Below are 26,594 nucleotides of genomic sequence, written 5' to 3'. Positions count from 1 at the left end.
GCCGAACGCGGAGGCCGATTGTGCCTCTTTGTCGCTCGTTCCGCGCTCTCGCTTGCACTTCGAGCCTTAAATGGAACGCCTCAGAGCGAGGTAACGCCGCATGAGTCATGTTTTTTCGTGCGTGCAGCCGGCTCCATCGAATTATAAGACGTTGTCACGTCAAAAAATGAAGCTTGTATTGGGAAATAATGAAAGTCGCTATACCATTTGAGATTAACTCTTTTCATGACAAATACCTACGTATCAAGTTTAAGAGTGTTGCCAGTTCCAACAGCTTCTTTTAATAAATTAATTTCAAACAAATGAATACCTCAAACCCCGGTTACTTTCATCAACATTTAACTTAGGTAACGTACGGTACACTTACCAGTTCGTTTTTCTTTTACAGCTCCTGGCTCTGGATAACTCATCAAACGTCATTACCATAAGCGTCGATCCGTCAAAAAAAGTATCAGAAAACACATTGCTCACCCTTGAGGAAAGAACGCGGGCATACGCCATTCAACGTTGGAACGGGTCTCCTGGTTTAAAAGTGTGGGGCTACAAAGAACCTCAAGGCAACGAAACGGTTCAAGAAAATTCCAGATGCAACCTAGTTGAAGGCACATTTGAAGGTCTTATCTTTCCTCGTCATTTAAAACGAAACACCACATTTAAATTATACAGACGGGCCTTCTGTAGACCAGTTCCGTTCGTCTACGAAAGCGAAGGGTATACCAACGAAGGTTTCCACAGTTATACGTACACGGTTGCCGACAATTTTCTTGCGAAAGGTTCCGAAAATCCCGAAAATCAATGTTTTTGCCTCAACGGTAACTGCTTGCCGAGAGGCCTTGGTGACATGACACCGTGCTATTATGACATACCGATCGTCATGTCGCAGCCGCATTTCTTAAACGCAGATCCATCTTTACTAGCAGACGTGGATGGATTGTCCCCGGACGAAGAGAAGCACAACACGAAATTCATAATCCATCCCGAAATGGGTCTACCGTTGAAGGCGAATATGAAAATTCAGATAAACCTTAGGATGACAGACACGAAATATAACCACAAAACACGTCCTTTTAACAATCTCACCTTACCGTTGTTTTGGGTGGAACTTAACGCCAACGAGATCCCTTCGAGCATTTACTTGTACTTAACCTTACTTTACCACGTGTTGCCCGTTGTTCAAGAGGTTATGATGTACGTATTCGCGCTTTCTTCTATTATAATTGTGTCGTCAACAGCATATAAATTTCTATTCGCCGTTTCGAACCCACAAGACACGCGCAGGCCCAAGATAAACTACAGAATCGTGCCCTTGACCAAGGACGACTTACTATGTCCAGATGAGATAATGATACGAAAATAGACATGCATCACAAAATTAGATTAAATGCCAGTGAGAAGTGATAATTGTATAATTATTGAGGAACAGACTGATTTTTTTCAATTGTAAATATGTAGGGATTATTAGGTTAAGTAGTGTTGAATAAATTATTTTTATATAAATGAAAATCACTTTACTAAGTTATTTTATTTGACGAATGCATCTTCGCTCTTATCCAAGGTAAGTAATAGGACAGTCGTGTATATACATCTGGAAATCCAGGCTTAGCACAACCGGAACCGAATGATGTTATTCCTGCAAGTATCCACTGACCATCTTTGGAGGCGCATTGCAAAGGGCCTCCTGAGTCGCCCTGTAAATAACGCAACTCATTTATTGATTATAAATATGAGGCACCTACCACCTCTAATTACGAATCTTCCATTATAAAAGTCTATAGTTATTAAAAGGAACAATGACCAAAATAAACCAGAAGTACTGAAATACATTTAAAACACAGTGGAATGCCCTTTCGTTATTTTTGTCTTTGTTCCTTAGCTATCTTTCCAAGCATTTTCCAACGAATATTTACTGAGGAGTGCTTTAAGACAGTGAAAAGCATCGTCTGTCCAGGATGTTTTCGAGCACCCGTTCCAATACCAGTATGACAAACAGACCTCTTTATATTTCGTCTTTATATATTTTCCTTTCAAAAGTGTAACTAACGAAAAAAAGCGAAAGAAACAGAAGAAGAGATGCTATGAATACTCTCTGACTTAAAACATTATTAATGTTATTTGCAGTTACATGAGAAATAATTCGATTTGAATTGTTTTGCTAATTAACCTTTGTTTTGTGTAATTGTATAATTCTGCTTCAGAAATGTTAATTCGCAATGATGTTTTTGCTAATCATAATTACAGTTAATTGATAAACAAACTATCTACCGATTAACAAAACATGGAAACAATACATTCAAATTTATGCTCAAGCAAATGAATTCTACCAGCGTTAAGAAGTGTGATTACGTAAAGTATGTACGTAAAAATAAAAACCAAAACTTCATTTTATTTCCATTAGTTTATGCTGGTGGACGGATTATACGATCGAACTAGAAAGTGCAGAGTGGCGGAAGGAAGGGGAGGGGGAAATGTCCTTTTCAGCCTCCTTCAGGAATCGTGGAAATTTGTACCTTAGTCAGTGCTCAACGGTACATTATGCCTACATGTCCCCGAAACCCGACTAATTTCCGGGTTCCCGGATAAAATAATCCCTTTGAAATAATAACAAAAGGGTCTTCATTTAACAATCGCATTCTTTATACGGTGACCCAAAGCACAGTACTTACTATTTATAAGTATTGCGTTATGTAGCGTATATTTTTACTTATTTACAGACATTGATATAATTAATGTAAAACTTTAATTTTATTAACGAAAGACCCTGACCAATTTCTCGTTTTAGTACGAAGGTAAAGCGAACAGGTTCCTATAAAAAAAAGTTGACTATCACAAAACTAATCATATTGCTCGAAAGTAATTATTATCTTTCAACTTAACGGGCATTAGATTCCATGTGGCCTCCGGAATTTCTATGTAACGTTTTTTTATGGGGAAAGATACATACAAAGGTTAATCCAAAAGTAACAGGTCAATTGAAAAGTCCCCGGCCTAAAACACATTTTTTTGCAAAATTCGTTTTTTTTATTTAACATAATTCCTTTCAAGGGTGATACACTGATTATAGCGATCCTCCAACTTTTCGATACCGTTTTTGTAGTACGATTTGTCCTTTGCTTCAAAATAGGCCTCAGTTTCGGCGATCACCTCTTCATTCGACGAAAATTTTTTCCCAACGAGCATTCTTTTGAGATCTGAGAAGAAGAAGTAGTCGCTGGGGGCCAGATCTGGAGAATACGGTGGATGCGGAAGCAATTCGAAGCCCAATTCATGAATTTTTGCCATCGTTTTCACTGACTTGTGAGACGGTGCATTGTCTTGGTGAAGCAGGACTTTCTTTTTCTGCAAATGCGGTCGTTTCTCGGCGATTTCGTCCTTCAAACGGTCCAATTAAGCTATGTAATAGTCGCTGTTGATGGTCCTTCCTTTTTCAAGGTAGTCAATGAAAATTATTCCACGCGCATCCCAAAATACAGACGCCAAAACTTGCCAGCCGACTGTTGCGTTTTTGCACGCTTTGGAGCGGGTTCATCGTGTGCAATCCACTCCGATGACTGTCGATTGGACTTCGGAGTGAAATGATGGAGCCATGTTTCATCCATTGTCACATATCGACGCAAAAACTCGGGTTTATTACGCGTGATCATCTTCAAACACTGCTCTGAATCATCAACTCGTCGTTGTTTTTGGTCAAAAGTGAGCTCGCGCGGCACCCACTTTGCACAGAGCTTTCTCATACCCAAATATTCGTGAATGATGTGATGTATACGTTCCGTTGATATCTGTAGAGTGTCTGCTATTTCATTCAATTTCAATTTACGGTCATTCAAAATCATTTTGTGGATTTTTTTAATGTTTTCGTCCGTAACAGCCTCTTTTGGGCGTCCACTGCGTTCACCGTCTTCGGTGCTCATTTCACCACGTCTAAACTTAGCATACCAATCCTTGATGGTTGATTTTCCTGGGGCAGTGTCCGGAAATTCGTTATCAAGCCAAGTTTTTGCTTCAACTGTATTTTTTCCCTTCAAAAAGCAATATTTTATCAACACGCGAAATTCCTTTTTATCCATTTTTTTCACAATAACAAAAGTTGCTTCACTAAAAATGCTATAATTCACAAACTAATGATCCGACAGCCGTCAAATTTATAGACGCGTCTTTTGAAGGTTAGGACTAACTGAAAAACATGGATTTAGTTCTGGTGCCGCCATCTATGTGTCAGGCCGGGGACTTTTCGATTGACCCTAGTATTAAATAGAATGGAGATCCATCACTTATGGTTTTGGATGTTTATTACCAAAAACGGGTCTTAGGGGCGCAACGAATTCGGGTGAAACATGCTGAAAAGATAATCTACATCCTGGACATAGGGAACTATGTATCTTTAGAGAGTTTTACATTATCGCCGTATAAGATGTTACAAATCAAAAATAGCAAATTAAAATAAGGTGAGTTCAAAGCGTTCATCATAAACATCAACTTACTACGCAAGTCCCAGTCGATCCATCCAGATGTCCCGCACACAGATGTCCCGACTTTATTGAAACAGAGTGTCCGTACTTTTCCCGACAAACGGCGTTGTCATGCACGGGAATGTGAGACTCCAATAGCCTTCCAGAAAGATGGCCGTCTTCAGCGTCTCTTCCCCATCCCGTTGCGATACAGTGGGTCGTTTGATTATAAGTCAAACGGGATGATGGAAGACAAACAATTCGGATTCTGCTACTTCCTGAAGTTTGCACGGAACGCGATAATTTCATCAGAGCTACAAAAATGAGAATGTCAAGGAGAGATGGGATGATAGAATACCTTTTGAGACGTGAAGAGCTAGGTAGAGGCGTATTTGAAGCAGAAATTGGAGTAAAGAGGAAAACTTAGACGAAAAATAGTTAGGGATGTGGGATTTTCTAGTTTTCGGGAAATACAAACATTGGACAGGAATAAGAAGTAGAGATGCGACTCCAATAATCAGCATTTGGATTGACGATATCATAACATCGTAATGATAAAGAAATAATCGTCTCACTTTACAGAAAAGTAATGAAAAACTCAGTTATAAATTTCTCAAAATCGCCACATGTGGATCATGAATTCGAAAGTTGGTTTCGATGATTCACAGACCAAACAAAAGGTACTCCGTTCTAGCAAGTTGATTAACATCCAGTATTTCGCAGTGTACTGCCATCTATATTATAACAATGTTTGACTAGTATTAGCATTAAGAACTAGTAGCTAACTGAATTTGTAAAATGCTAATTGTATGATAATATGTGTTGTATTGTAATTGAAGATAATCACACATTACAGGAGTTTGTAATATTATAATAGATGCGTACACGTTTTGATTTATTTGACTATAAATGTAAACGCTTAACTGCATACATGTATAATTAATGAATTTCAGGAAATACATCTACGTTTATTAATTGTCTTTTGTTGTTGCTTCAAGATTATCTTCTTATCGTTTTACTGAATTGAACGAACCACAAATATCCATTTAGGTTGCTACACATTCATGTTTGTCGTAACAAATCTTTTTAATGTAGAATCAGCGGGTTTATTCTAAAAATTTTAGACTTTGTTCTCAAATGGAAAACTTTTGTTTTGCACAGGGTTTTACTGACCGTAAGATGGTACCCTCACGAAAAGTTCCGTGTAATTTGGCGTGTGATGCCAGTAAAGATGAAAGAAACCAATTTTTTTCCAATATTTTGTAAATTCATTTCCTTTTTTTTAGGAAACAGATGTTCGCACGACTAATCTTTTATAATGTTTTTCAGTTTTATAAAAACGTCAACAACTTTAGATCATCCTCTAAGTAACACTTTCGGCGACCCCCCTAACAAACATTACGACACAAAACGTACCCCCTTTCTATGGACGATTTCTTGTGATTAAAAAATGCAATGAGAATGCCAAATTAATAAAAACGTTAAATTAAAATTGATAAGCTGCGAACATATTTCCTTAACCCCCTTTCACCTTTTTAATATCTCGCCACGCTAAGCAATATCTCTCCTTCTTTCTTATTCGCGAAGGTATTTTATAAATGATCCCTACATGTGGATTTAGCTTTGTGAATGTTAACGGTATGCCCGGCGCCTCCACCATTTCCTTTTATTATAAAAGTTACAAAATATATATAGTGATTTACCGAAACAGTCAATTAAATATTGATAGTAAGATGGTAGAAGTAAATCCTTGTAAAGCCTGCCAAGCTCTAACTATTTTGAAAAAAGGTAAATTTTTACCTATGTCATGTTGAAAGTGATGAAATCGTTCATGAAGGATTATTTTTTCAATAGGAATCCGCTCTTCAGAGTATTCTTCTACCTGCTGGTCCCATTCTCCTAATACGGCTGTCCATAGCGCCGCCAATGGAAGATTAAAAAGATCACTGGAATGTAAAATGAAATCATTATGGTAAATAACAAATACCATTATTAATTACTGCAGTTAAAACTTCTTTCTCTCCAGTTGTTTCAGTTAATGTACAGTTGAAAAATAATCACTCTCAAGAAGTTACATTGTGCACTTAAGTACAGTATTTGCCCTTTAACGTGTTACAAAATGGAATAAAAGTAGGGCAGTCGATGGACATTGAGAAAAGAATAGTTAAAATTTAGGGTTCACATCGGCCTGCAAGAATATATTTATCTATGCTTAAAGGAATTATAAATAATGTCATCGTTTGGATATTGTTATCATGTTCAATAACACTTAATTTACACGGTAATATTTATTGTTTAACCATCATAAACAGAAGGGAAGGTTTTGGTGTGCTCAAAGGCCGTAAGATACTTTCTACAAGAGGGTCTTAGGTCTGCGTGAATAATACAACATTAAAGATTTTATTTTCTGACGTGTATTGAAAATGATATTACAAATCGTTCTATAACATCGATTTACTTCGATTACACAATATTTGGGTATATTGCTAAACCATTTAGTCATAAGAACTTTTTATTTTTACTGTCTTTATGTATGCGTTTTAATGACTGATTTTTTATTTACAAATTACCTACTTGTTTATACAATGCGCCGCCGTTAAAAGCCATTTCGGTGAAATTAGAACCCCGCCACACCAGTGTCCTAAAAATCCGAATTGTGGGTGAAGAAGCTGTAAAGAAACCTGAGAAAAAGAAAGTTTCAAAAGTATATTAAGCTTTTATTAAAACATAAAGTTGTTTTGCTATATATCTTACACTTATTAATACTTCATTTGTATGAACTCATCTATTCTCCCCTACCCCACTACCTTTCTTTGCCAAACTTCTTCCAATGTTCTAAAAAACCAAAACAACCCCCTATTCCTTAAAACTCAGCCCACCTCCATCCTCATTCACCAATTAATAGCATTCTTTCCATGTTTCACATATTCTACACCGTTTGTGTTCTTCCTATTTCCAATAATTATATCCCCTACACTCATTCCCTGTCCTAAATTTTTCTAATTACGCTTATTTATCTCCCTCCTTCTAAATAGGTTGGTATCCATTTCCCTTGCCAGTCCCTCCGCAAAATCTCCTTCAACCTCACCAATTATCGTGACTCCTCTGTTTTTCTTAAATCCTCTCCTCTAAAATTTCCCTGCATCTCTTCTACATCCATTACCCTATATTTGTTCCTTCCTTTAACTACTCCCTCGTATACTCCTGAATAACTTTCAATCCCTGCAATGTTTCCATTTCCAATACCTACTTCCTCCATATATCTTTCCTCAAAATCCTCTTCTTCCAGCCTCCCCAACTTCTTATATTTTACTATCTTTTGAATCGAACAAAATAATTCGAAGTGGTCTGTATTCTGTCGAAACTGCCAGACGCGGATCGCGATTTCGATCTTTTTGGATCTCATCAGCGCGTCGCAGGCAGCTTCGACAGAACACAGACCAACCTTTACCTGCTGTCTTAACAGCGCGGTTTAGAAAATACCACAAATGGCGTGGTGAGCGCCATCTGTAGTACGATGCTACATTGTAGGATTACGCATGCTCCAACAAGGTCCATTTAAAAATATGGATATCTACTTGCTGAAACGAATTCCGGCGTAGCTTACCTCAACGTGATAGGCACGTTACCATAATCGAACAAAATAATTCGAAGTGGTCTGTATTCTGTCGAAACTGCCAGACGTACTACAGATGGCGCTCACCACGCCATCTTTTGTATCGTTTCTTCGCATATCTTCCTACAGTTAGTCTCACTTCTCATTACATACACACATGGTTTACTTTTCTCTAATTACAATACCTGTTTTTTCCTCCAACCCCATACGTATTTCCACTGCACACACTATACTCCTCATCATCACATTAAATAGCATCAGTCTTCTAGCCCAATTATATTTACATAATCTCTGACCTAACTCCCATACCCTTCTCATTATTAGCCTTCCTACTACCACTTGGTTGGTAATATGCACTTCGTCCCTATTATTACCACTTAGCATTTATCTAGGATACGCATAATTCCTCACTTTTTCTACGTCTACTCCGTTCCATACTTTTCTGTTTTTCCCTTCCCTTTCTTCCTCTGCTTTCCCCAACATTCATAACCTTCGATTTTTCATTATCCAGTTCCAACCCTTTTTTACTAAATTATACTTTTCCACCATTCCTACTAAAATTCGAACTAGGATGCAAGATTTACACTAAACCCAAATTTGAATGCAAGTTTCAAAAGTATTTTAGACTTCATATTGAGAATCTGAGCAAGTAGACATTGATTAAGATCTGTCTGTACGTATAGGTACATATTTGAAGCATGAAGCTTTATTACCTGCCAAGGCCACGCGCCTCGAACGCTTTGCTTCCCATGAATAATTCGCCCCAAAGAACCGTAGCGCGGTTGTCTGGATCTCCTAACGCTTCTTCCACATTCTAAAAAAACATACGATAGACAATAAACATATTATTTAGATGAATTGATACGTAACATTTATTCCAAACATTGAACGTAGCCATTGTATTCAAACATACAAAAATACATAACATAATTTCCCAAGTGACATTTCTAATGCACTGCACTGGAACAAATTCGTTTAGATAAATTACTCATGAAAAGGGCAGAATAGAAAATTTTAAACAAAAATAAACCAGAGAATGCTATAGAAATGAGCGCTTCCATGATCATTTCGTATCTAGAAAATCTATAAAGAAAACGCTTTTAGAAAATCAACTGGTCTCTAAAGTCTTCTTTTTATTTTTGTTTAAAGCAGTAAAATCGAATGAAATAAGAGCACCTTTAACGTTTTCATAACGATTTAATAGAATTCTAAGCAAGAATTAAACGATTTCTTTTGCACTGGATCGATAAGAAGTACATACAAAATAATTAAATGTCTTTATCCTATTGTATTGTAACAGATACACGTACAATATACAAATATAATATGTACATATATTGCATTTACATATAAAGAGTAACCCAGATACATACGTAAATACAGTAAAACCGCTAATAATATTCTACGAGCTCACGAACAATAAAATGTCTACTTAAATGAAATATAATAAATCAATCAGTGAAACACTTTCATTTCCACATTGCAATTCTTATTCTTCAAACGGGACATTCGTACAATATTCATGCAGAAAAGTACAGTACTCGCGCATTAGCGTGGTGCAATCAGAAGCGCTCTAAGATTCCAGATTAAAACAAAGAGAAAAAAGATCAGAACAAGTCCTTTGAGTATATTGCTTACGCTCTCACCTGTTTCTTATCTTGTTAAATAAAGCCTAGAATATAGGGTTCTCAAAAACATGAACTTACGCTATCGTTTGTTCATCAAATTAAAATTAATTGTACATTATAGAGTTATGATTGATTTGACCACTTGGGCTTAAAACTTCTTATGTCTATCTATATATATACACGTAAAAAGATAATTAATGATTTTCGAGCAACGGAAATCCATAGCTAGCTCATAGGATTCTGCCATGGCTACCAACATAGCCCCTGGGCGTCAAAGCAATGAAAAAGGCTGTCCATGAGAAGTGAATACTGATATTAATGTGACTGCTTCCGTTCGTGCAGTTTTTTTATTGACTATGAATGCTTACAGGAGTGACAATTATTGTATCATTTTTGTCACCACTGAATTTGTACTTTGGTAAACAATGCTCAACTATGCGTTTCAGAAAATACTACAAACGGCACAGTGAACGCCATCTGTAGCACGATGCTACATTTTAGGATTACATATTTTTCAACAAGGTCCACTTGTGTGGATATCTACTTGCTGAAAACGAATCCTGGCGTAGCCAACCTCAACGTGATAGGCACGTTAGCTTAATCGAATAAAATAATTCGAAGTGGTCTGTATTCTGTCGAAACTGCCAGACGCGGATCGCTATTTCGATCTTTTTGGATCTCATCAGCGCGTCGCAGGCAGCTCCGACAGAACACAGACCAACTTTTACCTGTTGTCTTAACAGTGCGTTTCAGAAAATACTACAAACGGCACAGTGACACTTCGAATTATTTTATTCGATTAAGCTAACGTGCCTATCACGTTGAGGTTGGCTACGCCAGGATTCGTTTTCAGCAAGCAGATATCCACACAAGTGGACCTTGTTGAAAAATACGTAATCCTAAAATGTAGCATCGTGCTACAGATGGCGTTCACTGTGCCGTTTGTAGTATTTTCTGAAACGCACTGTTAAGACAACAGGTAAAAGTTGGTCTGTGTTCTGTCGGAGCTGCCTGCGACGCGCTGATGAGATCCAAAAAGATCGAAATCGCGATCCGCGTCTGGCAGTTTCGACAGAATACAGACCACTTCGAATTATTTTATTTAATGCTCAACTAATTCGGAGGGGTGGTAGGGTGTAGGATTGCAAGGTTTACTTTACATTTATAGCTTCTGTGTTACGTTAAAGCGCGAGAATAATACGTTAGCGAGTTTGAAAATGTGAAAGCAAACATAAAGAAACCGTAAATACGAATTAAGTACGTGGCATAAGTAGGTAAGTACACATTGCATGTTTATTCACTGTTTGTAGGAAAGTAAAAGTCTTATTCGGTAAAGAATTTACAGTCGGTAACAATCATCGATTCACGCTCGCTTTTAACATGTTTATGTCATTATCTTGAAAAGGAATCTCCCGCACGTTGTGCTGGAAACGGGAAACTTGAAAATATGTACTCACAACTTGTAATACTTATAAAAATAGTATGTAGGTATGAAGTAGGTATATGATAAAGTAAGCATTTTGAAAAAGGATTTACTTAAAACAACTGACCAAAAGTATATCCATCCTTGAGATCTTCAAAATTTTGTAATCTATCATGTCTCACCTGTCGTAAAAGTATTATTTCAGTCATACAATAACAAATAAGTTGTACCAAATGAAGTTGTCCTGTTACGAGTAACTAGTTCTTTTAATTGAAATGGACTAATTATTTGCAGTACCGTAACCACAAACATCGACAAAAAGTCAGGCGGTAAGTTTTTATAAGGAACCGAGAATCCACAATTTGCACCAGAATTTAATTTACAGTTTTAGATCACAAACTTAAATTAGTAAATCTTCGTTTAGGTACTTACCTACTTTATCACATTCGAATGTAAAGCCTACTTTGACAACCGTTTTATTTCATTCTGACTTGAACAAAAACATATAATGAAGAAAAAGGAAATATTAGCTAAAATCATTACTAATGTCTCGCATCTGATTACGATAATGCTTTGATAAATTGTATGTGAATCAACTAATTATATTTTAACTAATTATGGTTAATTCGCATTGAATCAAATCGTGTGTAAAGTGAAATTATTAATTCATATGAAAATTCAAACAAATATACAATCACTACTTAGTATAAAACAGAGTCGCTTTCCCGCTGTCTGTCCCTATGTATCCTTAAATCTTTAAAACTGCGCAACGGATTTTGATGCGGGTTTTTTTAAAAGATAGAGTGATTCAAAAGGAAGGTTTATATATATATAATACATCCATAATATAGTAGGGAACACTGATAATTTTAGAGGTTTCTAATGTGATGTCGTAAATAAACACATTTTTTTTGCGCTTACATTGCAAACGCTGGCTGAACCCTACAAAATAATGTACTACAGTATTGTACATCTTAAAAAGGTCTACAAAAAAGTCCGCGATGGTATATGTCCATCTCATAGGGATAACCCACAATAACCATTTTTTATCCTTTACTTTTTATGAGCAATAATGACTTATTTACGAAGCGATTGTAAGCAACACAACATTAATTCTTATTCAATTAAGTACCTTAAATACATTGTGCATTTAATATACATCAATATGGACCTTTACAGCATGTAACTTAAATGAATATTTTCGAAGATATTACAGATTTAAACTGCAGGGGCATAACGGTTGCAGCGGTACCGGCCGGTTTGTATTGTCTAATGACAAAAAAACTGTGAATGTAATAATATTCTAAACAAAACAAAAATACATTTAGTATCAGCATTCCACCCCTGCGAAGCTGGGGCGGGGCGCTAGTGTACGATAAACAAATATACTAGGGTAAATATCTACAGTAGTAGCTGGTGCAGATATTAGATCGCTATACAGAAAAAGAACATAGAAACTTGATAAAACATATTTAGATTTAATTGATAGAAAAAGAATGCGTACGCAAAATTCACTAATTTTTTGGCAAACTTGCACTTGACTTTTGTTCATAATTATTAAATTCCATTATGTCACTAGTGAGCTTCTTGCGAAACATTTTTTAAATATGCAAATAAAGGAAACATGTTTTTAAATCCTTCAAAAGATTTAATACAAAACTGTACAAAGTTGTTTCAATTTGTGCAGTCAGAGTAACCATTATCCACCGTAGGTATGAGTATGATTTCGATGTAGGAACTGAATAAGTCGGAACAATACCGAAGGGTTTTGTATAAACTCTTTTGAAACGTTACAAACCATTTCTCATTTATTTGCATATAATTATTACTCGTACACATCTACATGTTCGCTTTGGCACTTCAAACGGGAAAACAAATGCACAATTCAAACCACCTCCCAACACTTTTCACAGATAAAAGGAGATTGGAAGAAGGTAAAGAAAACAATGATAAGGTCGACAGGAAGAAATAAAACGCGATAGAATCATTACCTTGTACGGACGACATTGACCCAGAGAACGACGGCACTATTAACAACAATAACAATAACAATAAGTGAAGAAGTAACGGCGCGATTTGCAGCTGGCTACCCATAACAGTAGCATGATGATGTCTAATTTTGCGATCATCTAGAAGCATTGCTCCCCCAACAAGACTTATTCGTCGAAAGAGAGAGACAGTGAAACATTGGATATATCATTGCTTTCCACAGTGGTAATGAAAGTGGTCACTCTTGAACGCGAGACGCCCCAATAACTAGGCTTTCCTTGCTCGACTATTTAACCCAGATTAGATAGCTTATGAGATAATTGGTGACCGTTACGAACAATAACATACGTATCTACACCACTCTACCGTTTTATTTGACTAATAGAAAACATCAACTAAAAGTGGTTTTCTTTTCTTTTTAGTAAAAGCGAAAATTTGTTACATATGTAGACAATTTGCAAAGGACAATCCTTTTTTGGCAGGTGGTATAACTTGACCATTCATAAAAGTTCATTATTCATTCTGATTACAGTATAAAATACCGTTGTGACAATGTTAAGTAGGTACCTCATGGGTCATGTTCCATCGATATGAATAAATGACTACGCCGAAAAAAAAAGAAATCAGCACAAGTGGAACAATGCCTCTGCAAAAAATGTTCCGTGGATTTTAATGATTTCGCGATATTTTGTAGTTTAAACATTCCTGACCAAAAAATGTATCTAAATGGTAAGATCCCAAAACCCAATGCTTATTATACGAGGGTGGATTGATAAGTTTCCGGCCTGACCAAGAAAAACAAGGTTTTTAAAAATTTTTTTTTTTATTTCTCAACATAATCTCCTCCAAGGCTGATACATTTCTCATAGCGGTGTTCCAGTCTATTAATGCCATCTCTATAAACTGATTCGTCAAGCTCCTCAAAATAACCATTTACAGCTTCGATTACTTCTTCATTGTCCGCAAATCTCTTACCGCCAAGCCATTTTTTGAGATTAGGGAACAGAAAATAGTCACTCGGGGCTGGGTCTGGAGAGTAAGGAGGGTGCGGCATCAATTCAAACTTTAGATCGTTGATTTTAGCCGTCGCAACGATTGACGTGTGCGCTGGTGCGTTATCGTGATGAAACAAGATTTTTTTCTTCGCCAGATGAGGTCGTTTAATTTTCACCTCGTGGCTCAAACGTTGCAATAAGTCTGCGTAGTATTGACCAGTGATAGTATTACCCTTTGCAAGGTAATCAATGTATATAATACCTCTTGCATCCCAAAAAACAGTAGCCATAACCTTGTTCGCCGAAAAAATTGTTTTTGCCTTCTTTGGAGTTGGTTCCCCTGGTCCAATCCACTGTTTAGACTGTTCTTTGGTTTCAGGAGTGTAGTGGTGGACCCACGTTTCGTCAACGGTTACGAATCGACGCAAAAATTCGCTTGGATTACGCTTATACAATGACAAATTTGCGGTAGAAATGTTTTTTCGAATCAATTTTTGGTCGACTGTTAGCAAACGCGGCACCCATCTTGCACAGAGCTTTTCCATATGCAAATGTTGGTGCAAAATATGTTGCACACGTTCATATGACATCTTACAGGTCTCAGCTATCTCACGCACTTTCAATCTGCGGTCTCCCAGCACTATTTGATGAATTTTTTCGATCATATCTGGAGTTGTGACCTCAACGGGGCGTCCTGAGCGAGGCCCATCAGAGGTGCTCACACGACCCTTTTTAAACTCGGAAACCCACTGCTTAACGGTTGAATATGACGGCGAGGATGTCCCCAGTGTTGAGTCCATCTCTTTTTTAATTTCCTTCGGCGTTAACCCCTTCAAATAAAAGTATTTGATGACAGCACGATTTTCCTGCTTTTCCATTTTTACGAAAACCACAGAGGCGTCTTGTTCAGCGTGCTGTCAAACCTACACTAGCAAGGAGATCGGGCTGAAACTATAGCTACAAGCTATCCAAGGATGGTACTATAGAATGTCACCTCAAGGTAGGCCTAGTGGCGTCATCTCTTGGTTAGGCCGGAAACTTATCAATCCACCCTCGTATCTTCCATGGTTTCAAGCGAATTTCATTGAACCTGTATATTTGTTCAAGTGACTACTACTCATAATATAATCCCCCATGTTAAGCCGGTTTCATTAATTGATTGAAATAATTTATGGATTTAATGAGCTCGTTCAGTACTCTCCAACTAACCTTTAATCCAACGTTAGGAGCAGTTAGTAGCTAGTACATGCATCCATAATACTCTGCGATTAAATCTTTACCGTACAATACTTTCTAGTCGACGAGAATGGAACATAACATAATTTATGACGTTTTTAAAAGTGAAACTACATTTAACCTTTTATTAACACCCTTTAATATATAGCACCGTTATCTAGATCGGCCAAATAATAAGAAAGTAGAAGATGGTAACTGATAAGGAAATATATATAAACTTTTAGGGCATCTAATTACCTGTATACACTCTAAAACTATCAAAAAACTAATCACGTAATCTTGTGCTCAATTTTTTATCGAATTAAGAATATATACTCAATATTAATGTAGAATAGGCTGTCAAATTTGATTATATCGGAAAAAGGGTAATAAATATTGCTTTACCAAATCATTTAACCGTTTAACGAGAATGGTAAAAGTTCCATCCTAGCAAGGAGCAAACCAAGAGCACATTGGCAGTCCTTATATTGGGCTTGTTTTGGTGTAAGGCTTTGATATAGACCTTTATTTTACTAAATGTAGCCAAACATTACCATCTGTTTTATATGTAATTGGTAAAAGTATAAAGAAAGAACTTAAAACTATTCATGAAGTTTAACCTGCGTTACTATCAGTCAGGCCACTTCAACTTGTGCGAAAAATGTTTAAAACTTATCTTAATGAAGAATTTATGGGTGAAGTAAGGCCCATGCACATATAAAACTATCATCATCATCATCATAGGATCGTCAGTCCTAAAACTGGTTAGACATTCATCTCCACTCTTTACTAACTTGAGCTAATCTTCGCTTTCCCTAAAATAAGAGCAACCCATATTTATAACTATTCATAACTAGCAATCTAATCTAACACCTACGTCTACCTCTAGTCCTCTTAACTCATGTTTCTGCTTTCAATATGTCCACAACTAGCCCTTCATGAATGAGAAGGTACCCTATCACCCTATGTCGTCTATTTTTTATTGAATTCCACAGCGCCCTACTTTGTCCAATACCTCCTCATTCCTCCTACTTATCATTCGCCTGTAACACCACATTTCGAACACTTCTAAAACTATACTTATTTAATGGATATAACTGCAAAAAAGTCCAAATGGAGAGGTTTTGCGATTTTTTTCTCGACGAACATGATTACTAAATTACTCACTCAACTGAATTCCACTTCCTGGTCGAGAATAGGGGGAAAAATAGCATACCCACCGGGGTATGCGGTCTGAGATATTCTTTACTTTTTCTGCATATGAGTGCGTTATATTACTGTTCGCAGATAGTTAAGGATGTGGGATGTTCTAGTTTTAGGGAAATGCGAAGTTTAGCTCAGGATAGGAGAGAGTGGAGGTACGTGTCCAACCAGTCTTAAGACTGATGACCTTATGATGATGATGATGACGCAACTCAAAGTTAAGTATATGGAACTAAAATGTAATATATGACCCATGCCAAAAAGAGTTGATTACGTCCCTGTATAGGTACTTATTGGATTCTTTAATTGAGTCAAAAAACAAGTAAAAAGATCACTTTTCATCTAACAATATAACTCCACGACTCCCATTGGAAACTTCTTACCCTGAATAAGGCTTTCTATACCACGAAAACTATGTATGCGTAAAGTAAAAGTTGAAGTTTGAACTAAATTTATTACCAATAATGACAGCTCCTCAAAATGTTCGTCACACAATTTTAACATGAAATTATCTCGATTTATGGAGTATAATAACAAAGATTGTTATATGTAGGTACACACATAAAAACCTATAATGATATCTACAGATATTAAAATTTATGTTTCCACTTATAATTAAGCATCTACAATTTCGTCTTCATTCGTTACTCGAGTCTATTAAAATTGAAATTTTGATTGATAGTATTTAACACTTTCACGTGAGCTTAGGTAGTAATCTTGTCGCTTCAGCAAATTAGCTGCTGCCCCTGCTCCATGGCAAATTGATGTGACCGAGAGCGTTGAAAAGACGCTTTCATCCAGTAATCAAATGCAAATCTACATTCTTCCACATGGTAATTACACAAAAAGTGAATATAACGTTTTAAAGGCGGCCGAACTTTCACTTAAACAAAATAAACTGTTTCATTTTCTACTGAGCCTAATCAAGGTCATTGCATCGCGCAAATATATCAAAAGAAAAACGATACCTAGTACCATTTTAATTAAAACCACATAGACATGCCTACAGTTAGTATAAATTACCTACCTACAGAAATTAACATTATTATGATTTTTTTATGGGACACTCTGCAGCACATTATGAAAAAGTAAAAGTTCAGATTTTTGTAGTCGCCTTTTACTTTTATTTAAAAAATAGTCACTATCGTACAGTTAAAAGCATATTTTGGTAAATAAAATTGAATTATATATTATCAGTAACATTCAATAAACTATAATCAATCTTGCAATAGGTACCTTTTTACTCTATCACCCTACAATAATAAGGTACCCTATTGGCACGTAAATTTACAGAAATAAATAAACAAGAAGTTGTTTTACCAAAATTACATCATTAATAAACAGTAAAATTACTAATATTATAAAACCTTTATTATAGTATCAACCTAAAATTAGGCATACAAGAGTAATAATTATTTTTTTCAACTTCAGTTACTTCTAGTAATAAAGAAACAAGTAGATGGCGGTATACTGACAATCTAATGACCTTTTCTTAAAGCACTTTTTTAGATATTTTTATTTTTATTAAACTGTATTTTTTTGAGATGTATCTATTTGGAATTACATTCGACTGTATTGTATGCATATGTTATCGATAAACTCCGTTTTGAATGAGGAATATTTGGTATTTTAAAATGTCTGTTTATTAGGCAACAACCTATCGTGCACTCAAACTAAGAAAACCAAAGAATATACCAGAAAAGGATAGGCGGAATATGGGTCCTCTCGAATGCTTAGCCATAACGTAAGCCTTCGATAACGAATATATAACAATGTGCCATATTTATTTCCCTTTGCATTATAAGTAAACATCGATTACCTCTTTTTCCTTTCTTTCTTTTGGTCTACTAAGGCTGGTGCCAAGCAATCGCTTAAACAAGCATCCTAATATATGGATGGAAGGAAGTAGGTGAAAAAGGGGGATGAAAGATGTGACCAACAAAATGAAGACAGAAGGGATGTGAAAGCTTTTTTGTGGAATATGTTAAAATGCTTCAAGGAAGTCATAAAAAAAGCCAGTAGAGGAAAGGTGGATCCGGCATAGAATCGAACCGTCTAAACCCATTTTTCCCAGTGTTAAACAAACGCTCTAAAGGAGGTAATTTAATTGTCAAGGGCGACTATTCCAAAATGGACCGTTTATAGTTTAACCATATGGAGTTGTTTGTCGTTAGCCTTCTTTAAGGGGATAATAAAGGCGCCCCTTTTGTCCTTACCAAGAATATATACAAATTATAGAGTTTAATTTAACATATATGGGAGGGGGCGACATAATAACTTTAGGACAGACGTGAATCATGTACAAAAAATTTTGGAACACTGGTCTAGGTGCCGGATATTTCGTATATTGTTAGTCGATTACCTTTATGCTAAAACCAACATATTGACGAATTGGCTGAACATTCGCTAGCCGCTATATACGCCGTTGTGTAAGACGCCTAGCCCTAGTTCAGAATAGGCTATACATACATAAATGTATATTCAAGGAAAAGTGCATTAATTTTAAACACTGCAGTTAAAAACATAATGCCCATTAACAGTGATTCAATTTTTTCTTGTGTATATAAATAAAGGTTATTGAATTAAATGATAAATCCATATTGTAACAAAATATTTATTCAATAAGAACAACCTAGTGACAAATTACTGTATATGTAATAAAACTTAAGGAAGTAGGCTTAAAAATGCTATCATCATTAAATATTATTTATTCCAGTCATCATCATCCCATCCTACAGTATTATCAGTATCCAGGTTAACGCTAAAGTCCAATTTTTTAGACGTTATTTCTAAATTTGGTTCATTAGCCTCTGGAAAAAGTAATACTTTTGAAACATTTATTTCAGGTTCCATGCCCTCAAATAAATTCAAATCATTATAATTTTCTATTGCCACTTGGTTCTTAATATCAAGTTGGAAAATATCTGGTAACGATCTGTCCATTTTCTTTGTATAGTTTTCACTCTTTTCTGTTGTTTTACTTTCACTATTTTGTACCTCATTTTCATTTACATTTAATTGTTCATTTTCTAGGGGGGGATCTTCAACATGATTAATTTGATTCCAGTCATCCCAACTGTTTAGGTCTTCCTTAGGAAGTAGTGTTTGATTCTCAACTGATAAATCATTTTCTTCACCATCAGGTCTTGGTCGTTCTGGAAGTGGATCAAATACGTCTAAACTATTTTCTAGAACTGACTGATTGCTAGTCAATGAAATATCAGGTTCTGTATTGGCAACTACTGATGGTAAAAACCTTGTTTTTGAATGTGCAATTTTAGATTCCATTGAATGTGGCTTTCCATCATTGAATAATTTAGCTCTCCTGCCACCAATTACAACTTCAGCTCCTAAGATTTGAACCATATCTGCCAATGACCGTAAAGTGGCAGACACCAATTCATTATTTATGTCTTTAATGCCCAGCAAAAGCTAAAAGTAAATATTTTAAATACTGAACTGTTTTGATAGTATACTAATACTTCTGGTAAAACTTGATGCTTAAGTTCATCCTTAGAGAAACAGTTCATAAAACCTCTGAAGTGTTCTAAAAGTAAAAGCCTAATTTGTATGTCTCTTACACAGAATATTTCTAATAATGTAGGAACTATGTACTTCTTAAATGTTTCTTTACAAAACAACTCCACAGTAGAAGAATCTAATAATAAAACTGATAATTAATTTTATTTCCCAAATTTGAATTGAAGACTCTTACCATCGTTTCTAGGGTATAGTATAAATGGCAGCAATTTCTTCTGAGCTGTTTCATCCAGGAGAACTAGTCTGGATAGCAATAACCTGCCAAGTTGCTTGGCAGTTAATATTTCATCAAACAGTTTTAATTTTTCATAGAGCGTAGAAAAGAAAACCTCTTTTGCTTCATTTGATTGAAGAGGTAATTCGTACAAAGTGGAATAAACTATGACAAAGTCATTTTTAAAGAATGGATGTTCGAGAAGTGTAGACAATTTTGGTCTTTGGGTTAAATCTTCATTTTGCAAGTTATTTTTACATAAATCACGAAATGATGAAAGATGGGACAGTTCATCTAACAATAATAGTAAATTGAAAAAGACAAGTTTACATACATATGAAATGAAAATAGAAAGTATACCTTCCCCCTCATTTGATAATATCTCATATGCCAGTAATCCAAATGCAAAAGAATCCAAGCACTCCTTATATTTATCAGTTTGTTGAAAACTTTTTACGAGGTTTATATCCACAGTGATATGTTGAAGATTTTCAATTTTATTCAAATAATCTGCAGTTAAATTGCTAAATTTGCAGCAAAACTCCATGCCTCCTAATTTCCAATCTCCATCCTTGGTAACATAAATTGATTTAATAGATAAATTGTTATGCGATACACCACCCTTTTCATGTAAAAAGCAAACAGCTTTCAGTAAAGACAAAAGACCTATACATTTCTGTAAACAGTTTTGTGTATTTAAAACAGATGCTAAAGGTACCACTTCTTCTACTACAAGATAAAACTTTGAGTATCTATACCAGGATGATATGTATTTCAGTATGCAGGGATGCCGGAACACCATAAGATTCTACAATTAGTAACCCTTATAAAATTAAAGTCTATTAACAACTGATAAAGTATATTTATCACCTTGGCAGACTTCTCTATCAGAAATTGAGAACCATCTGAAAATGTTATAGGAAGACGACGACCAACAAAGACTGAAACAGGCTGATTTACAGCAGAATGAAGGGACCAATATTTGCAATGCTCAACGACATTTTCATTTATATCCACATCAAACAAGTATGACTGTTCGTTTCCCATAATTTATTTAATTAAATATTCAACTATAACGGGATGACATATTATTGTTGACAACTAACCAAACAAATAAATTGACTTCGAATTTCAAAATGTTTGTGGTTGACTACGTATAGATGGCACGTAATTGAATTAATCATAGAACTAGGTACAATTGTGCATTTGTGATGCGTTCGGGATTTCCATGAAACAGAAACAACTTTTCATGAAAAGCCGAAATACAAGACACCCTTAAAAAAAGAACTCTTGGGTGCTCTACTTCACCAAATACCAATGCTGGTGAACAGGTAATCCCTTCGGACTACGCCGGAAGTAAGGTTTCTTCAGTCTCCCATTTTGGAATCATGGGAATGGGTGGATGGTAATTCAGCAAAAATAGATGAGAATGACGAAATAAAGACGGAAGAAAAGTCAGGGATTATCTGTAGAATATTATTATTATTGTCCCTTCCAGTATTCGTTCAATAAGTGATCCAAGGAAATCGCAGAAAAATATGGATCAGAGGACTAGGGCAGATGGACCCAAAAACGATTCAGTGTCTTCCTAAATCAATAATCTAAACTTTTAGATCATGTCGCTGTAAATATTGCTGGAAGGGCAGTCTATCATCCGGGCTACGTCGGAGAGTAGGGTCTTCATCAACATTCTTTTAAGAATCATGGAAATCGGTAGATGGTGGCTGGGGAGAGAAGGATGAGATGAAAGAGAAGTGAAAGATTGTCCTTAGATTATTGGTGTCCCAGTATTTGCCTAAATGATCCAAGAAGATAACAGAGAAATTGGGACCTAGACAGAAGGACTTGGATTCGACCGGTGTTCCCCCGAATGCAAATCCGCTTTGACATAAACGCCGCTCAAATTCCGTCCTTCTTCTACAAAATCAGTTTCCAATTCTGTATAAGAAAGCGCTGGTGCAAAAAAAAACTAGAGTATCTATTTTTTCTTTGTATTTAATCATAACTCGTACAAATATACAATACATCTATTCATTATATAAATGAAGTAAATTAATAAAATCTTTTTTGGCTGTAAGAACTCTTCGAATGTGCTGAAAGTGATTGAAATCTGGTAGATGGTGGTGCCTTATTTTCATAAGAATCTCTCCGGTTTCCAAAAGATGCTGACTGCTTGTTTCCAGATTGTGAACGGGTATTAAATTGCGAACATCTAATACCACTGTTCTCTATTTTTTCACACGTACTGATTTCCTCATTGAAGACCTCGTCTTCCCCACATCTCAATAATCGTGGCCTACCATTAAAGCACAAGAAGTACTGCTGGCAGTCAGTACTCGATCTATACAACCGATTCTCTTCTTCTAATTCAAATCCGTTGAAATTTTTGCGAGCGTTTGGGCATGAAAATCCCAAATAAGCTAAAATATGTGAGTTTCAGGCTTTTAAAAACAGTAACTGTGTTAATATACATATAAGTGGTATTTCTTTTGTGCATGAACTGTGAGATATACCTAATGTAATTTTACTGAAATATTCTCAGAACATAGTTTTACCTATTTATTAATTGAGTTCTGCTATTAATATTTCACATTTAATTTTTTTATATGCTCTTTTTACTTTCATTTCTTACTTTGTCTGGAAGATCAGTCATTATTAGCCCGTTCTTCGGCTACAATAATTGTTGAAAATACTCTCGTAAATTTTTGTTCAAAATTAAAATATCTAAGAATAATCCTGTATGTTTGATCGAAAAGAAAAATAGAAATAATCAAACCTTCGGCATCACAAGAAGGTACTTGATCTGGCCAGTCGCATTTATAAGTTTCTTCATTGAATGCAAGGCCTTCTGGGCAATCAATAATATACGCTATCCCGTTTGCACAATTCTTAAATTGACCGCAATTTCTTGCATCCCCATATTTATAAAGGCCGAATTGATGAGGACAATCTTCTGTTGGTTGAGCTGGTTCTAAAGGTTTAAATGAAAAGTGCACAAAAATCAATTTATTTTATAGGCATTGAAGAAAAACTGTATCACCATTTAATTTTTTACAAAATCATAATAGATAAATGCGTGTTTTCATTTTCAAGTCTTTAGTTGTATTTGACAGTTCACTCTGTTTAAAAGAATTGTTTAATGATAGTTATGCCAAAAACATCGGGTTGTTCGGAAAGTCATTTCGTTTTTTCCCGACAGAGGATTTAATTGTATTCTTTTGCACTTAACTTCACATTTAAGCCGTATAATTTTTATATGCTTTGAGAGCTCATATAGCAAGGCTTGTGTGTGAAAAATTCTAATTAATTCTACGCACTAGTTTTTGGTTGGTGCCCTTTTAAATATGGAGAGCGATAAGTAGCATTTTCGACATATCTTACTGTTTTACTACAGAAAGGGTAAAAATGCTGTTCAAGCCAGAAAGAAATTGACCGATGTGTATGGAGAAGGTGTGTTGACAGTACGCCAGTGACAGAACTGGTTCGCTAAATTTCGATCCGGCAATTTTGATGTCGAAGATGCACCACGTTCGGGAAAGCCGGTTGAAGCTGATAAAGACGCGATAAAGGCATTAGTTGATGTGAACCGGCGAATAACAACACGTGAGATCGGATTGAGGTTAAATTTATCAAATTCAACAGTTTATGACCACTTGAAAGGCCTGGGATTATCCTCGAAGCTCGATGTATGGGTTCCCCATGTTCTCACAGAGAGAAATCTGTCAAACGTCACGAAAATGATCCGTTTTTGAAGCGCATCATCACTGGGGATGAAAAATGGGTTGTATACAACAACGTCAAACGCAAGAGGTCATGGAGCAAAAAAGATGAACCGGCTCAAACCATTTCCAAAGCCGATATTCACCAATAAAAGGTGATGCTGTCTGTTTGGTAGGATTTTAAAGGAATCGTTTTTTTTTTGAGATTTTACCGGATAGCACAACGATTAATTCGGAAGTCTAGTGTCATCAGCTGGACAAACTGAAAGATGCACTTCAACAGAAAATGTCAGAACTAATCAACAGGAAAGGTGTAGTGTCTCACCAAGACAACGTGAGACCTCACACAAGTTTGGTCACTCGCCAAAAGCTTTTACAGCTTGAATGGGATACAATGCTACACCCACCATATTCTCCAGACCTGGCACCATCGGATTATTATTTGTTCCGGTCACTCCAAAATTTTTTAGACGGTAAAACCTTCACCTCAAATAGACCAAAAATTTTATGAGCGTGGAATTATGCTACTACCAGAAAGATGGCAAAAGGTGTTGGACCAGAACGGTCAATATATAATTTAATAAAGTATTTGTTTATTATACGAAAACTGTCTTTCATTTCCACAAAAAAAACGAAATGACTTTCCGAACAACCCTATAAAACATAAGTAAATATTGCATGTAAGAATGCCTGAATTTACTACAATTCAAGATCATTCACACATGTCCTCTAAAACATGTCATATCTTTGTATGCTTCTCTGCAAGTTTTATGTCTTTAGAAATCACCTTCAAGCATTTTTTAAGTATTGCATAAGCATAAGTTACCAAATCATGTTTAAAAATTTACTCACGAACGCTACTTCTTCCTCTACAATCAACTTCGTTAGGGTACTGACAAGGATAATTGAAAAAACTACTATTAGCATTAAACAGTAATCCATCGGGACATAATTTTTCTTCGGCAACGCCATTATCGCATTCAATATAGCTAAAAGAATATGTAATTGTAAATTATGAGCAAATCAATAACTAAATAAGTAAATATGGCAACCAGATGCAATTGTCTTATAGCAGAATATAATTTTTTCATTTACAATTAAAATAAACTAAATTAAATTGATACAGGAAACTCACAATAGATTTAGTTGAAGACAATCATCGAATATTTATTGAAATAAGTGTAAAGTTCTGATGAAAACTTAACCGTTTAACGAGAATGGTAAAAGTTCCATCCTAGCAAGGAGCAAACCAAGAGCACATTGGCAGTCCTTATATTGGGCTTGTTTTGGTGTAAGGCTTTGATATAGACCTTTATTTTACTAAATGTAGCCAAACATTACCATCTGTTTTATATGTAATTGGTAAAAGTATAAAGAAAGAACTTAAAACTATTCATGAAGTTTAACCTGCGTTACTATCAGTCAGGCCACTTCAACTTGTGCGAAAAATGTTTAAAACTTATCTTAATGAAGAATTTATGGGTGAAGTAAGGCCCATGCACATATAAAACTATCATCATCATCATCATAGGATCGTCAGTCCTAANTAGAAGTCTTTGGGAACACATTTTGATTATAAGTCTTAAAAGATTCTCTTTGTGAATACTGGCAAAAAACTACAACGAAACAAATCATTAAATACAATTTTAGAGAAGACTAAAGCATCCTATTGTTTATTATGTTTTCACAGTTAATTGGTAACATAAAATATTCAAAAGTAAATTTTTAAAATTCTAGCGTAACAATTATCTATCCTTGACCTTTTTACAAACTGATTTAACTGGAAACATAAAAATGTGATATTTTACTTAATTTCAGTAGGTATAGTGACTTCTCGAAATGTTCTAAAAGAAGATTACTTTGAGCACATCCGATAATAATTAAGAGCTTCTGATTTATTTTTACTTTTGCTGTTTTAAATCACCAAAATACGATAATTTAATTGAACATTTCAGTATACTTATAAACAAACTAAATATGCAATAATCCCAATTTATTATTTCGTTTATTTTATTCTGAGCTTAGTATATTTTAATAAGATATATTACCTGGTACCAAAACACATAATAAACACAACGAAACTGTAAATTTTAACATCATCATCATCATGAAGAGTAACTGCTTCTGTTGCGATCGAGAGAAGATATTTGTTTAAACAAAATACCAAGGATCACCTATAATGACCTTTAAAAAGCGGCCAGTAGCTATTCACTACCTGCTATTTTTGTAAACAAGGTAATTAAATAAATTCTACAGAATAGCTAATACATTTTCGACTATTTTTTTATAATCTCTTTTTCGTAAAAGGGTGAATTTAGGATTGGATTTGTTTAGCATGTAAGAAGGAGACAATATACTTGTTGATTAGAAAATTAAATAAAAAAGTGCAAGTTTCTCAACAACTATTTAACACTGTTTATTTATCACTAAAACATTGCTAGCTAAACTTTCTTTAAACATTGCAAAATTGTTTTCTGAAAACAGACGCAGATCGTCAGCTTAACTCAACAACTACAAAACTGATTTTTCTCGTAAAATATTGGTAATTGTCGTAATTTTAGTACAAAATATATAATTTCAGAAGTATGGAAATATAGTACATTTTCG

General features: G+C 35.3%; 4 protein-coding genes across 5 annotated transcripts in view; 1 reads left to right on the top strand and 3 right to left on the bottom strand.

Annotated features, from left to right (window-relative positions):
• The window catches only part of LOC108732830 (scavenger receptor class B member 1), a 21,233-nt gene extending 19,722 nt beyond the window's left edge, over positions 1 to 1,511 (top strand). Inside the window, exon 6 of the mRNA XM_018463811.1 lies at positions 389 to 1,511. Within this exon, the coding sequence (XP_018319313.1) occupies positions 389 to 1,357 (969 nt within the window). The 3' untranslated portion in view covers positions 1,358 to 1,511. The remainder of the gene's footprint in view (positions 1 to 388) is intronic.
• LOC108732831 (chymotrypsin-C-like) lies at positions 1,491 to 13,317 on the bottom strand. The gene is made up of 6 exons (XM_018463812.1): positions 13,104 to 13,317; positions 8,775 to 8,875; positions 7,020 to 7,126; positions 6,246 to 6,391; positions 4,479 to 4,759; positions 1,491 to 1,688 (listed from the first exon to the last, which is right to left on the bottom strand). Exons 1-6 carry the CDS (start codon positions 13,249 to 13,251, stop codon positions 1,512 to 1,514), a joined length of 960 nt encoding a protein of 319 aa, XP_018319314.1. The 5' UTR covers positions 13,252 to 13,317; the 3' UTR covers positions 1,491 to 1,511.
• A 5,797-nt stretch (positions 13,318 to 19,114) lies between these two features.
• On the bottom strand, positions 19,115 to 21,391 carry LOC108732790 (protein-associating with the carboxyl-terminal domain of ezrin). Of its 2 annotated transcripts, none has more exons than XM_018463752.1 (5): positions 21,139 to 21,391; positions 20,629 to 21,076; positions 20,230 to 20,562; positions 19,997 to 20,172; positions 19,115 to 19,946 (listed from the first exon to the last, which is right to left on the bottom strand). In XM_018463752.1, the coding sequence occupies exons 1-5, from the start codon at positions 21,313 to 21,315 to the stop codon at positions 19,218 to 19,220; spliced, it is 1,863 nt and encodes a 620-aa protein (XP_018319254.1). In that variant the 5' UTR covers positions 21,316 to 21,391; the 3' UTR covers positions 19,115 to 19,217. The 2 variants fall into 2 exon arrangements, with proteins under 2 accessions (XP_018319254.1, XP_018319255.1); XM_018463753.1 differs by having other exon boundaries at positions 19,997 to 20,061.
• Positions 21,392 to 22,245: 854 nt separating this feature from the next.
• On the bottom strand, positions 22,246 to 24,987 carry LOC108732793 (protein obstructor-E; the record flags this gene model as incomplete). Its single annotated transcript, XM_018463757.1, has 3 exons — positions 22,246 to 22,688; positions 23,045 to 23,239; positions 24,840 to 24,987. Coding segments are annotated over 3 exons (711 nt in total), but the record flags the coding sequence as incomplete, so codon positions are not given.
• Positions 24,988 to 26,594: the final 1,607 nt, after the last annotated feature.

The sequence above is a fragment of the Agrilus planipennis genome, unplaced genomic scaffold (assembly GCF_000699045.2).
Source record: "Agrilus planipennis isolate EAB-ADULT unplaced genomic scaffold, Apla_2.0 scaffold68, whole genome shotgun sequence".
NCBI lineage: Eukaryota > Metazoa > Arthropoda > Insecta > Coleoptera > Buprestidae > Agrilus > Agrilus planipennis.
This window is presented reverse-complemented; position numbering and strand designations above follow the sequence as displayed.

Coding starts and splice junctions, on each gene's coding strand:
- LOC108732790 (XM_018463752.1), bottom strand. CDS start 21,315: ATGGGAAACGAACAGTCATACTTGTTTGATGTGGATATAAATGAAAAT. Junction 21,077..21,138: donor TGATAGAGAAGTCTGCCAAG/GTGATAAATATA, acceptor TACTAATTGTAG/AATCTTATGGTGTTCCGGCA. Junction 20,173..20,229: donor ACTATACCCTAGAAACGATG/GTAAGAGTCTTC, acceptor TTTTATTATTAG/ATTCTTCTACTGTGGAGTTG.
- LOC108732831 (XM_018463812.1), bottom strand. CDS start 13,251: ATGCTTCTAGATGATCGCAAAATTAGACATCATCATGCTACTGTTATG. Junction 6,392..7,019: donor GCGGCGCATTGTATAAACAA/GTAGGTAATTTG, acceptor TTTACATTCCAG/TGATCTTTTTAATCTTCCAT. Junction 1,689..4,478: donor GATCGACTGGGACTTGCGTA/GTAAGTTGATGT, acceptor CGTTATTTACAG/GGCGACTCAGGAGGCCCTTT.